This window comes from Canis lupus, chromosome 1, assembly GCF_003254725.2.
Source record: "Canis lupus dingo isolate Sandy chromosome 1, ASM325472v2, whole genome shotgun sequence".
In the NCBI taxonomy this organism is placed as follows: Eukaryota; Metazoa; Chordata; class Mammalia; order Carnivora; family Canidae; genus Canis; species Canis lupus.
In genome coordinates, this window is record NC_064243.1 from 89,326,543 (window position 1) to 89,340,223 (window position 13,681).

Genomic DNA, 13,681 nt, shown 5'->3' on the forward strand with positions numbered 1-13,681 from the left:
TCCCTGTTCAACAGCTCATGACAGTAGGTGTGAGTAGACAATGGAGAACAACTTTCACGTAACTGGTTTCCAGCTACCAACGATGTTGGCTGAGGGGACAATGGCTCTGTGATACGGATGACTCGAAGGCTCACTCTATCGGGAGCAGTTTGGAAAAAGTACAGTCCTTGGAATTTTAAGTAGCATCTAAGGTGCCTGCAAGGAGGTGGAAGTGTTCATAGAATAGTTCTCTAGAGTGTTTTATCATAGCGGGCAGCTGGCCAGAAGAGTTCAACTGCTTAAAATGAGAATGGCTGGATCAAAATGGCAGCATGGAGGATATCTGGATCAAAGAACAGATCTCCTCATGCAGAAACAATGTCTCTGAATGGCTTGGGAAGAAGGATCCAAGTGCCCTGACTCTTTCCTTGGGCCTCAAACTCTTCCTCTGCGTCATACATTTACCCTTCCAGCAGGCATGGTTGGTTGTAGGTGTCTGGGCCTTTACGAGCTTTTCAAGAGTATATACTATCAGACAAAAGCTACAATGTTCATTCATAGGCCACGGAGGACATATTTGTTCTGCCAATTACCCAGCCAGGGCATGAGTTTTATAACATGATACCAAAGATTGTATCTATAATTGTGATGATTTGTTAAAAATAACCACTTCATTTAGATGTTTGTGTTTTACCCAAGGTATTCTTCAGCGGAAATAAGGAAACAGTTCACTCTCCCGCCAAACCTTGGCCAGTACCATCGACAGAGCATAAGTACCTCTGGCTTCCCCTCTCTTCAACTAGTAAGTATGAGTTACAGGTCTGCTTAGAGAATGGTCAAGGGCAGAAATGCACAGCATACGCTTTTGCTTCCCAATTTTCCTTAGCTTTTCCACTGCCACCTTACACCTCCAACCACCACTTCCTAATGCCATGCCTGCCTGTGACACCAGACTATTTCTTCTCTTCCTCCTTCAATGTGATCTTAGAATGAAGTGTGGCCCCCTCCAGGGCTGTGGTTCTAAAGTCTCAGGCTTTAGTGGGCAAACAGGCTACTTGATTTTACCCAAATTAGGATTCATATTTTGGGGGAGGGAGAGTGGCCTGGAACCTTACTATCGTTTGTAATAGGCTTTTACTGGGAAAAATATATCCCCAATCTGAAAAGCCAAGTTAGAAACCTTCATTTTTAAAAAATTGTTTTCTTGGAAGTATAATTCAGATACAATAAATTCACTCATTTTACATGTACAGTTTGGTGAATTTGGCCAATTTCTAGTCATTTAACTTCTGCTCAATCAAGGTATGGAACAATCTCTTCATCCAGCCTACAATCCAAGGCAATCACTGCTCCACTTCTGTCACAATTTTGCCTTACCTGGAACTTCATATAATTGGAATCACAGGGCAGACCTTCATTTTTGAAACACACTCCCCTTTGAAGTGGAACATAGTTTATATTTTTATATTAACACCGGCCATTGGGTGCACATTATGTGTTATAGTATTTGAGGACTGAATGCCAGACATATGTCAGGTGGAATAAACCTGACTTAAATGAGATGATTTGTAAAACCAGAAGTGAGTATTCACTTCCTTTGTGGAGCCTGCAGCCCTTGCTGTACTCACTTCCTCACACAAAGCACAGCGGTGCTTTCTTGCTTGTTCTAGTGGTTATCTTGGGGAGGTTAGGTTATTTTTTTTTTTTTTTCATTTCTCACTTATTACTTCAAAACCACTTCTGCTCTTCGAAGTTTGGTAACCTTCCACTTGGCTTCCTGTTGCCGCCATCTTGCCTCCTGTAACAATTTACACGCCGCGTAACTGTGTATCTTTTCAAGGTATGTTTACTGGAGTGATGTGTGGTTGTTTCAGTAGGATAATTTTGTGTGTTGGGTCATTGATAAAATAGTAGTAGTAAAAAATGTGTAGCACCTTTTACTGCACAAGGTAATGACATTTCTTAAACAAAACAAAATAAAACCCATTTATGACTTCAGTGGCTTGCTAGACTGCCCTTTTTGTTTGTACTTTTACTGTCTCAAAATTGCAGATTATATATAAAAGCACATTAAATGCCTAATATCTGTGCTTTCAGATACACTAGATAACCTTTAGACTAAGAGATATTAGCTATGTTTTTTTTGTTTAATTTGGTGCTGATCTATATTTCATTGAAAACCAAGGGGGGAAAAAACTTAAAAAAAAATTCCTGACTCAAATTGTATTCCAAACGATGCAAAATTCAGTTAAAAAGTGAGCAGATATATATTCATATTTCAAAAAAGTTAAGGAGGTGGGGTTTGGTGTCTTGCTTGTTGGTAAATTAAGACTGTAGCTTCCTGCAGTTGCTGTCTTGAGAAACAGTGTGGACATCATTTAATTAAGAGGCTTTAAGGAAGTTTAGCGAGCAAACTTTAACCCTTCTCTACACACCAGCTTTGACTTTTATGCTGCAGCTGTAAATTTTTTAAAGTCACAAAGAAAAAAAAAATTGCTTACTATCTACAGCTGTTCTTTTGGCTGTTTTGCCACCTCATCGGTAGGTTTTCACAAAAGTGATCATTTTGATGCATTTCTTCATTTGCTAGGTAGTCAAGTTAACATGGGGCTTAACTACCCATCTTGTAACAGAAGGTATCAGAGAAGTAGCAAAAATAAGCAACTGCGTTTAGCTCTTAAAGAATCATGTGTTCCTACGTGTCATAATTTATTCCTGGTTCTATTTGCCAATGAATAGCCTTTAAAATATATGACTCTTAGTATTCTGGGTTAGCTCCTGAATCTCTCTTCCCAGATCCCGAGTCCAATTTCAGCACATCCTGCTGCCCCTGTTCCTTCTTGTTAACTGCATGAGGAACAGGAGGCATGAGGGAGGCGTGAGGGAGCCAGGATGCCTGATTTTAATTCCCCCTTTGAAAACACACAGCCTGCCTAGGAAACCACGCTAACGTTTACTTGGTACTGGGCGGTAATGTCACAGTGAAGTAGCTGTTCTTTCCTCTGAGTCATCAACCTGAATAAAGTTTCCTCCAACAGACATCATCAACTTAATGGTGATTCCCCTTTACCTTAAAAAAAAAAAAAAAAGTTCATTTCATAGGAAGATAATGGGACATTTCAGCAAGATTCATTCCCGCCAAGGCAGAGAAGTAGCTTATCATCTAAAGATCTTCAAGCTAAAGTAGCTTTAAAAAAAAAACAACAACAAAAAAACACAACTTCTCTTAAATGCTCTAAGCTCTTAAATGCTTAAAGCTCTAGGCTGTTCATTGTATTATTTTGGACAATTGAAAAGTAAGACCAAGTGCATTTTGACCTTTGTTTCCCTTACCTTTATACGCTGTCTTTATACGCTATCCATTGCAACAACCCCACATGCTGATACAAATGGCTGTTTAATTTTTACAAGTATTTAATGGTGCCAAGTTATTTAAAATCCCATCAGTAGGGCGCTTGGGTGGCTCAGTTGGTTGAGCACCTGACTTTTGGTTTTGGTTTAGGGAATGATCTCAGGGTTGTGAGATTGAGTCCCTCATTGAGTTCCAGGCTCAGCTCTGGGTCTGTTTAAGATTCTCTCCCTTTGCCCCTCCCCCTACTCACACGTGCACTCTCTCCCTCTCTCTCAAATAAATAAATAAAAATCTAAAAAAAAAAACAAAACAAAATAATCAATTATGTTTGCTGTTTTGCAAGAGGTAAGAAGTTGACCACAATGGGGATCCCTGGGTGGCGCAGCGGTTTAGCGCCTGCCTTTGGCCCAGGGCGCGATCCTGGAGACCCGGGATCGAATCCCATGTCGGGCTCCCGGTGCATGGAGCCTGCTTCTCCCTCTGCCTATGTCTCTGCCTCTCTCTCTCTCTCTGTGACTATCATAAATAAATAAAAATTAAAAAAAAAAAAAAAAAAAAGTTGACCACAAGCCTAAGTGGACCTCATTTTGCTTGAAGTTAACATGCCTGCTTCATGAATTTGTGTATATGAATAGAATTTTTGTGTTGCAAAAAGTTGCACTGTATCATAAAATTTACTTTTCGTTTATAATAAATCATTAAAAATAATCACATATTTTTTTTACATATTTTTTTCTACAAAAACTCATCAGAAGGATCTGGGGTGAAGCATTACTGCCACTGATTAGGTATATAACCTGGAGCAAGTTAACCTCTGTGAAGGCTTCAGCTTTTTCATTTGCAATGTTGGTGTAACAGTGCTCCCCTCACTAGGGTTTAATAGAATGGTATCATAGATGTTGTGTAATCAGTGGCAAGTGGCACAGTCCACATGTTTGGCACTGTTGTCCATGTACTGGAGACACTGTGGGAGATTAAAGGGTGGCCAGAGTGGTTTCAGCAATGAAAGGCCTTGTGGTCTACTTGAGGGGACAGATGATACAGTGGGTCTATATCATCTTTAAGCATGGTTGGTGTTCAAGAGGTGGTAAAAGCTTTCTGGGGGGAGGCTGAGAAGACTTAAAGGACGGTTCTTAGCCCTGGCTGCACATTAGAATCATCCAGGACCTTTAGAAATATCTGTGGCTAGGCTAACCAGAGAACAATTAAATCAGAATCTCTAAGGGTTGGAGCCTAGGTATCAGTGTGTTATAGTTCCCTGGGATTCTAGCATGTGATCCAGATTGAGGATTGTTTAGAGACCCTAGAAGTATTCCAAATAGAGAGAAAAAACATGAAAAAAGGTAGTTTCTTTTATTGTCTTGGTTGCTCTGAATTTCAGAAAATGTGGTAGGCAAGGACCACTTGTTAACCCTATGGATATATCCTTATGTAAATATAGTGGCTTCTGTTGTAAATCTGATCAATCAAATGAGAGGAAGGGTGTGTTTGGGGTGTGTGTGTGTGGTTTTATTGGATTTTTGTTTTTTAACTCTACTTGTAAATGTTAGCTGTGATGTATGTATGTTTTCAAAGAGGTAAAATAATTTTAGGTGTTGCATTCTTGAATATGAAGAGGACTGACCATTTTGAGTTGGCTTTTTTAGACCTGGTGATATGATGGTAGACTTGCTCTGGGTCTCTTTGACACTCCTGCCAGAGTCTTTTGTGACAAGCGCCAAAGAGCATGGCCTTGTGTGTAGACTAACCTGTTTGTAGCATTGCCCATTGGCTTTGGCATCCTCCATTGTCACAGCCACATGGACAGGTTGATCAGACACCCTCTAATGCCAACCATCTAAACAGGCAAATGACTGTATATTTGATGTCTTCATTAAAATGAAAGAGTAAAATACTAAAACTATTTTCTGATTATTCAAAGTTGAAGGGAGAGTGAAATACAAGAGAAGAAAAGGTTGGGATTTCTATCCTAGGGTAGAAAGGAGAATTTGAGACACCATATGTGGTTAATAACCTTAACCTACATTTTCATAGAGGGAAAAATTCTGTTTTTAAAAATGAGAATAGAAAAGTTTTGAAGTGGAATGGAATGGATCAGCTGGAATGTAACAGTTCTTGCTGAAGCAAAGGTTGTAAAAGGCCACATCCTAAACACCATGGTTACATGACATGTTTGTGTGTAACATTTATGTAAAAAATAAAAAGTCTCATGCCTTAGAAGGTGTTTTTTTAATAATATGTTTAAGCTTCTGTGCAATAAAGCAGCCTTTTTATTTTACTACCAAGGATGACCTAAATGTTAGATAACTTGATCAATATGGTTCTTTAAAATTTTTCTGATGCTGTTCATCTTTTGTGCTTCATCTTTCAAGGAGTTGGGCTGTCCTTCGGTTTTATTGATTTCCCTTGAGGGGATATGATGGAAATGAAGATCTCAATATAGTTTTCATGCAGATTCACAGTGGAACATAAAATGACAGGGTGGCAGCCTGTGTGCAGAGCAGGAGTTTCATTACTACCATTGAAAAGCAGGGAAATTAGAGTATCTTGGTAAAAATAGATTGATGCCCATAATGGCATGTCAACATCTTCTACTCATTGGTACCAGTAGAAGATTGCCATTGGTAGAAGCAGGGAAGCATCGTTTAATCTAAGCCATGAATTACTTTTAAATCACTGAAGCAGAACCTTACTGTCTTCAGTTCTGTTTACTTAAATATAGTAGAGGGCTGAGAGGATTGTCTTGAGTATTCCCTCCTTCCTTCCATCCTTCCTTTCTTTCATCTTTCCAGAAATATGTATTGGGCTTCACTCTGTGCCAGGCATTGCTTTAAGAGGTGAGGATATGATAATGAATACAACGAAGGGTCTAGCCTCATGGAACCTACATCTATAAGGGGAGACATAGACAAATAAGTGAATGTAGACTGTATCAAGGGGAATTAAGCACCTTGAAGAATAGAGGAGAAAAAGAGGATAGAGGGTGACATAGAAGATGAGCTATTTGGGTGTCTATTGGAAAGGAGACACTTGGGGAAGAATTCTGCATGAACTTGACAGGTATCTGAAGGAAGAGTATTCTAGGAGGAAGGAGCAGCAAGTGCAAAGTCCCCAAGATAAGAGTATGTGGTATGCTCCAGCGACAGCAAGGAAGTGGAGTATGAGCTGAGCAGAGGGTGCAGTTGCAGAGGAGATGATCAAAGGAAAGCACGGCTGGGTCCTAGGCCTCAGAGACCACAGAAGAACTTTGGCTCTTACTCTGATTAAGATGGGAAGTCTCAGGAAGCATTGAGCCAGAAGCCAGGCATGATCTGACTTTTTTTTATAAAGGTGGCTTACAGAGTTATTTTTATAAGGATCACTCTGGTTGCTATGTGGAGAGTAGACTGGGGTGGGGAGGGCATTACAAAGTTGTCACAATAACTCTGGAATAGAGTTACAAATGTGTCTTCAGGTATAGAGTGATGCCAGTAGAGAAGGTGAGAAGGTTGGATGCTGAATATATTTCAGAAGTAAAGTGGGTAAGATTTTCCGATGAACAATATGTAAGGCATAAGAGAAAGAGGGAAAGCAACATTAACTCTGAAGTTTTTGCCCTGGGCAGCTGGCAGAATGGAATTGCCACTCCCGAGATGCCAAGACTTAGGGGATATGGAGAGAAAGATTGGCAGGAAAAGTAAGAATTCGTTTTGAATTTGTTGGGTCTGAGAGTCCTATTAGAGCACCAGATGGTGATGTTTGGGTGTACTTGGAAAAGTCAACCTGGATTTCGGGGTAAAGATATACATTTGTAATTTTTAAAAATGGTATTTAAAGCCCTGGGAGTGGATGAGCTCATATGAGAGTGAATGCAGATTGAGAAGTAAAGACATTTTAGGACTGAATCCTGGTGCACTGTATCCAGCGTAGGAGGAAAACCTAGAAAAAGTGATGTTCCAAAGGTAGAATGACCAACCATTCCAATTTGTTCTGTATGGAGGGGTTTCCTGGTACATGGACTTTCAGAGACTGGGTCTCCCTCCATCTGAATGAAGTGTTGCAAGAAAGAGGGAGTGATTAACTGTATCCAGTACTGTAGCTAAACCAGGACTGAGCAGTGACCATTGAATATGGCAACAAGGAGGTGTTGGGTGACTGACAAGACATTTCTCACAAACAGCCAAGTAGATTCCATAAGGGTGAACACACGTGAGGTTACAAGGCCAGTACACCTGGAGATGTCATTCCTCTCCCCAAGCCTCACATAGAGCAGAGTGAAGCATACTACACCCCCCACCCCATGCTATATAACGAAGGACCCTTGGGATTGCCTGTGTGATTTGGATCAAGTCAACCTCTCTGTTTTTCAGCATCCTTATTTTTTTTTTGAAGATTTTATTTATTCATGAGAGACACAGAGAGAGACATACAGAGAGAGGCAGAGACACAGGCAGAGGGAGAAGCAGACTCCCTGCAGGGAGCCTAATATGGGGCTCGATCCCAGTACCCTGGGATCATGACCCGAGCCAAAGGCAGACGCTCAACCACTGAGCCAACCAGGTGTCCTTCAGCATCCTTATTTGTGAAATATCCAGATTTGCTATTTGAATCTGCTATCAGTCAGTGTGCTCTCTGAATACTACACTGTGCTAGGAGTGACATAGATTCATTTTAATCAGATATGGTTCTGGTGCTGTAGGAACTGTCAGTTTCAGAACAAATTGCATCTAATTCATGTCAGCAGAACTAGCCTTTGATGTGCGTTAGGGGACAAGGAAAAGCTCAAACTCCCTTAATTAAAAAATGGATATCTGGCTGTGAATAATTGAAGCACTTAGGGTGTTTATAATCTTTTTGTGTAATTTCTAGTCTTCTGTTGATGAGGCCTCTGGAAAAAGTAGCCAAAAAGGAAGACTGTGCAAGTGTTCACTAAGGAAGTGTTGGAAGTTGCTTTGGGGCAGTGACTGTGTCTCCCACCTAGTGCTAGTCCACCGTAGGAACTCAGGGGGTATTTGTTGAATGAATGGAAGTAGATGGATTAGTCCAGGTTTGGTCAGAGCAGTGGAACCAGGAAGAGATGCATTTGCACAGATATTTAGGAGCTGATTGTAGAGAAATGGCTTACCCATTGATGGTGGCCGGCTAAGTAGGTCCACAGAACAATCAGGAAGGCAAGATCCCAAGCAAGCCAGAACTCCATAGACAGGAGTTCAAGCCTGGAGTCCTTCAACTGATTAAGACAGCATCCACCTGAGTAAGTCAGGCCACTTAGGGGAGTCTCCTTTAGCGTGACTTAAAGTCAACTGATTAGGTAGGGGACTTTAATTATATTAGTAATATCCCTTCAACAGCAGCACCTAAGTGTTTGATTGTGTCAGTAGAAGGTGTATGTATGCTTCAAAATGACTGTAGGAAGAGAAAAATCGTGTAGCCCACTCAGACTAGAAACATACTAGGAAGTAAATATGGGGAATATAGTTCAGCCTAGGTGACTTGACAATCAGGATAGATAAAACCTAATTTAGGATCATTTGTAGTCTTAAGTGTTTTTGTTGTCTTTTAAGTTTTTTTCTGTTCATTTGTTTGTTTCTATTTTGGTTATTTGGAGTTTTTTCTTCTATTACTTTAACAAGTGATGGTGGCAGTGTGGTAATTCATGGGATAAGGGCACCTTCTTGGAATTACTTTGGATTATACCATTTAATCTAGTCTTGGGTCTTCACCGATTAGTAGGCCATATGTACAGCTCAACAGCAGAGAAAACAAAATAGTTAATTTTTGTGTTTGGCTTTTGAGTTACCGAGAGCTCCAGTCCTGCCTTAAGGATGGATATTAGACCATCCCCCTCAACCCTGTGCTCAGACTTCAGCCCCCAACAAAATAAAATACCGCGGCAATTCTCTTCAATAATTATTTCTTCCCTTTGCTTATCAGTAGATCAGTATAGTGTATGTGTTTGTGGGTATGTGTTGATTACCTCATAATAAAACCTCTTCTTGAGATTAAGACTTGAGAGAGTTTAGAAAAGAGATATCTCTTTTGGTTCCTAGTTATTATCTGAATTTGCAAGAGGAACAACCTCCTCGGAGGCCCTGGTAACAGTCCTTGGGGTCTCCACCCACTTGCCAAAAGCAAGCCTAGTTTACATCACTTTAGGAATGGACAGTTTCCTCTGATTCAGCCTAGAGAGAGTAGGGGACACTAGCCAAATGCCAGCCTTGTCTGTCGTGCTGGAACCACACTCAATAGTTCTATCATATGGTTGGTGTTTAGAGTCTACTCAGTCCTGAAATATATGCTGACCTCGAGAGTTTGACTTTATGATCAATCTTGGGTATCGATTGTACTTGACACATTGCCCCACGATTAGTGCACAGTGAGGATACTGTGTCCTATATCATGGCTCCCCTCCTCAAAGATAGCATTATTTACTTATGAGAGTGTGGCAAGCTTCACCATCTCATGGATGACTAGAGATCTGGGGAGAGATGCTTGAAAGGAGATACCTGTACTCTTCTGTATCCCTGCCCCCTCAGCTCAGTGACTGGCATTCAGCAGACACTCAGCACATCGTTGCCAGAGGAGGGAGTCATCTATCCTCATCACCCAGGTCCTTGGACCAGCCTTTCCTGTAGGTGACAGGTGGTGCTGTCAGCTAGGTTTGTCATCATTTGTAGCTTTGGATTTCAGGGTCATGACAAGTAGAATACATTGGCTGGACTTACTAGAGATCCATGCTAGTGTCGCAATGCTTCAAGCTGTGTTTCAACATAATTTTTAAGTATTTATTGAAAGTGCCTTGGCATGAGGAATTGATATTCTTTATAATAAATGTACAGTTGTTATTACTTTGATTAATTAATTACTTTATGTTATTACTGTGAGCAACTGGCCTCATGAGAAACACAGAGTGGAACTTGTGGGTAGTGGTCATTGCAGTTTTCACTCACTTCCAAACACACTGCCTTGTGTTTTAATTATTTCTGGAAGTACAGATTCCCTAAAATACCTGCAAGAGAAAGCACAACTATTGTGGTTAAGAACATGAGCCTGCCTAGGTGTGAATTCCAGAGGGCTTACTTCATGTGGGCAAATGATCAAATCTCTAGCCTTCAGTGTCCTCATCTATAAAATGAGGATAATGAGAGTGTGGATCTTATAGGCTCTAGTGAGGATTACATGACATAATGTATATAATGACCTAACCAGTTTCTTGGCACAAAGTAAGTGCTCAATAATTATTAGCTTAATGGGTATTGACTTGTCAGTAATAAGATTGGGTAGGCAAAATATGCAGTTTCCTTTCCTTTTTTTTTTTGTTTGAAGTTGCTATTTATTTATTCATGAGAGACACACAGAGAGAGGCAGAGACATAGGCAGAGGGAGAAGCAGGCTTCCTGTGGGGAGCCCGATGCAGAACTCGATCCCAGGGCTCTGGATCACGCCCTGAGTCAAAGGCAGATGCTCAACCACTCAGCCACCCAGGCACCCCAAAAATGTAGTTTTCTATTTCAGTTCTTGACTCTGAACTCTCTGTACTGGGTTATGGTAAGAGATGGGAAAATCCACTTTCTCCTTTGAAGTTAGTTGGTCTTATGCAGGTCTGCATAGATAGTGCCTGTCATTTACTCTGGCAGAGGCCAGTGAGGTCCTTTTGCAAACTCTGTCCCCGCTCTGGATGCTGCACAGGCTGGTATCCGGCTGGTCCATCCCTTCATTTTGAGAGGCACCCTATAAGGACAAGACATTATGTCAGCTAGCCACCTTCAAGAATCTCGGAGAAGAAGGAGGGCCCATGTTGACTCGGTTCTTGGCTTTTTGGCTTTGTCCTTGGGCCCCAGGGCATCACTCCCATCTCCACCACTAGCAGGGATGGCGAGGGTGGGAGGAGGCAGGGCAAGCCACACCTACCTTCTCTGATTTTGTGTCCTTTGCCTCATAAGCAGCGGCACTTTGCTCCTGTCCAGCCAGGAGCCCTCACATCTAGTCTGGTGTATGGTTTCAGGGCGGTGAAAAACCGGTTTTGTTAGCATTTCCCTTGGGTCTGGCCTTGTTTCACATGAGGCGGTACAAGTCAGGAATCTGAAGTGCTTGTTTTATTGGTCCATGGTCAGGGGAGGGAGAGGGAGCAGAGAACAGTACCTCCTTGGGCTGCTGATTCCAAATAGCCTGCCCTAAATGAGCCCCACAGAGCTGCTGGTATTCTCATTATTCTACAACTCCACTCGATCTGAATCTTTTGCTTCCTAAAGGCGACGGTTCCTGTTTTGGGATTTCACAGACAAGAAAAGAATATTTGCTTAATTGCCAACCTTTTATTTTATCCACCATAGAAAATTCTATTTCAAATTATCATCAACTTCTGTCATTTCATTTGTTCTCCCCCTTCCCCACTGTGTATAGTTGAAAAGCAAAACAAAACAATCCTTTAAAAGGGGAGTATAGGGGCATCTGGGTGGTTCAGTTGGTTTTTAAGCATCTGCCTTCAGCTCAGGTCATGATCCCAGGATTCTGGGATGGAGCCCCACATTGGACTCCCTGCTCATCAGGGAGTCTGCTTCTCCCTCTGCCCTCCCCCTTCTTCTGCTCTCTTTCTTACATAAATAAATAAATCTAAAAAAAATATAAAAGGGCATATGTAAACTCAGCCAATTGCCCTTAGTTTACTCATTTAACTACAGTCCAGTGAAAATGTCTTCCTGACCAGCACGGGTGAGTCCAGAAGCATCTGGAAGTCAGTGACATCAAGTCTGGCTCACTGGGGGCTGTGACTATGAAGTGCTTTCAAGAACCAACATATAGGGTAAGTCAGGCCAAAGGAAACCTGGTGCCTGAATGCTTAAACCGAAGGAGCGCTGAGTTTGCCTGGATTTCTGGAATGTTGCCTCCATGCGCCGCTTCGCTGTATTTGGGTAAACAGGGCCTCAGAGAGCTTTTACAGGAGAAATGATCAAATTCAGTGAAGCCTCGTGATCTCATTTTGGATCTCCTCAGGATTCCTCATCAAGATGCAATTAAGCAGCGAAAAAATTCTGCCTTGGGGTGTGATTTGGGTGCCTGACCGTGTTCCGACTTGCCGCGCTGTCTCTTCCCCTTTCCGGATCGCTGCTTCTGGGGTTGACAGGCCCTCCGACACAGCTCCCCGGGCTGGGCCCTGGAGCCCAGGGCTGGCCGAGGGGAAGGGCGGGCCGGGGACACGCCGACCGCCCGCCGCCTTGGCGCTTTCCCTGGAAACCTTGTGGGGACCTCCTCCTCTCCCTTCTCTTTCTCTCTCCAGCCTCAGTTTTATGACCCGGTGGAGCCAGTAGACTTTGAAGGGCTTCTGATGACACACCTGAACAGCCTGGACGTGGAGCTCGCCCAGGAGCTGGGAGACTTCACCGAGGACGACTTAGATGTGGTGTTCACGCCAAAGGAATGTCGCACCTTGCAGCCCTCCTTGCCGGAGGAAGGGTAAATAAATGGTTTTCCTAACACGTAGACGTGAGTGTGACGTCATGGCTGTTATTGGCAAGGAGGGGGGGTTCCTGAATTTTGGACTTCTTTTGAAACTGAAGGTACTCGGATTGGTGAAGGTGGGCAGGGTGATCCCATGGTCCTGTCGCCTGTGGGAGTTTCTAAAATGGTCTGACCAGTGGCTTTGAAGAGGCAGGTGGGATTAAGCCAGTTAAAGGGATGAGGTGGGACGATATGGAATCCTCAAGGAGAGGTGCCCATGGAGGCCCGAGAGCCTGGACTCCCTGCGTGTCAGCTCAGTGCCCACAGGTGACTCCTGTGAGCTCACAGGCCTCAGTTTCTCCATTTGTAAAAATGTCAAGTTTTTCACTAATAACCCATGAAATGATTCAGAAACCTTTTAACTGTTTCCACGTAAGACTGGATCAGGTCACAAACAAGTCCAACCCACATTTATTGAGTGTCTACTATGTGCTGGGAACTGCCATGAATAGAGCAGTAGGGCAAAGTTCCTTCCTCTGAAGAATATTTTGCCAAGTGAGGAAACAGCGGGAAAGCTCTGTGGAGTGAATATGTGAATAGCTGTTTAGAGCTTGAGTTTCTACGGTGGGTTAGTCTATGTGTTTCTAGTCTATGTGTTAGCTCTTGGTAGCAAACAATGGAATTACTTCTTGATGAAACTCTTGTTACTTCCATGGCATAAAAAGCAATGCCTCTTTAGAAGTTGAGGATGAACTTTTATTTTTATTTATTTATTTATTTATTTATTTATTTATTTATTTATTTATTTATTTAAAGTTTTTGTTTGTTTTTGTTTTTAGATTTTATATATTTATTCATGAGAGACACAGAGAGAGAGGCAGAGACACAGGCAGAGGGAGAAGCATGCTCCATGCAGGGAGCCTGATGTGGGAC

General features: G+C 42.2%; 1 protein-coding gene across 3 annotated transcripts in view; it reads left to right on the forward strand.

Annotated features, from left to right (window-relative positions):
* DOCK8 (dedicator of cytokinesis 8) overlaps positions 1-13,681 on the forward strand; it is a 230,735-nt gene that overhangs the window by 50,071 nt on the left and 166,983 nt on the right. For 2 of the 3 annotated variants that reach the window (XM_025423389.3, XM_025423392.3), the window contains exons 2-3: positions 679-781; positions 12,588-12,763. In XM_025423389.3, coding sequence (XP_025279174.1) covers positions 679-781; positions 12,588-12,763 — 279 coding nt within the window. Of the gene's footprint in view, positions 1-678; positions 782-1,661; positions 1,820-12,587; positions 12,764-13,681 lie in introns of those variants that run through there. The other variant, XM_025423391.3, reaches the window with a different exon arrangement.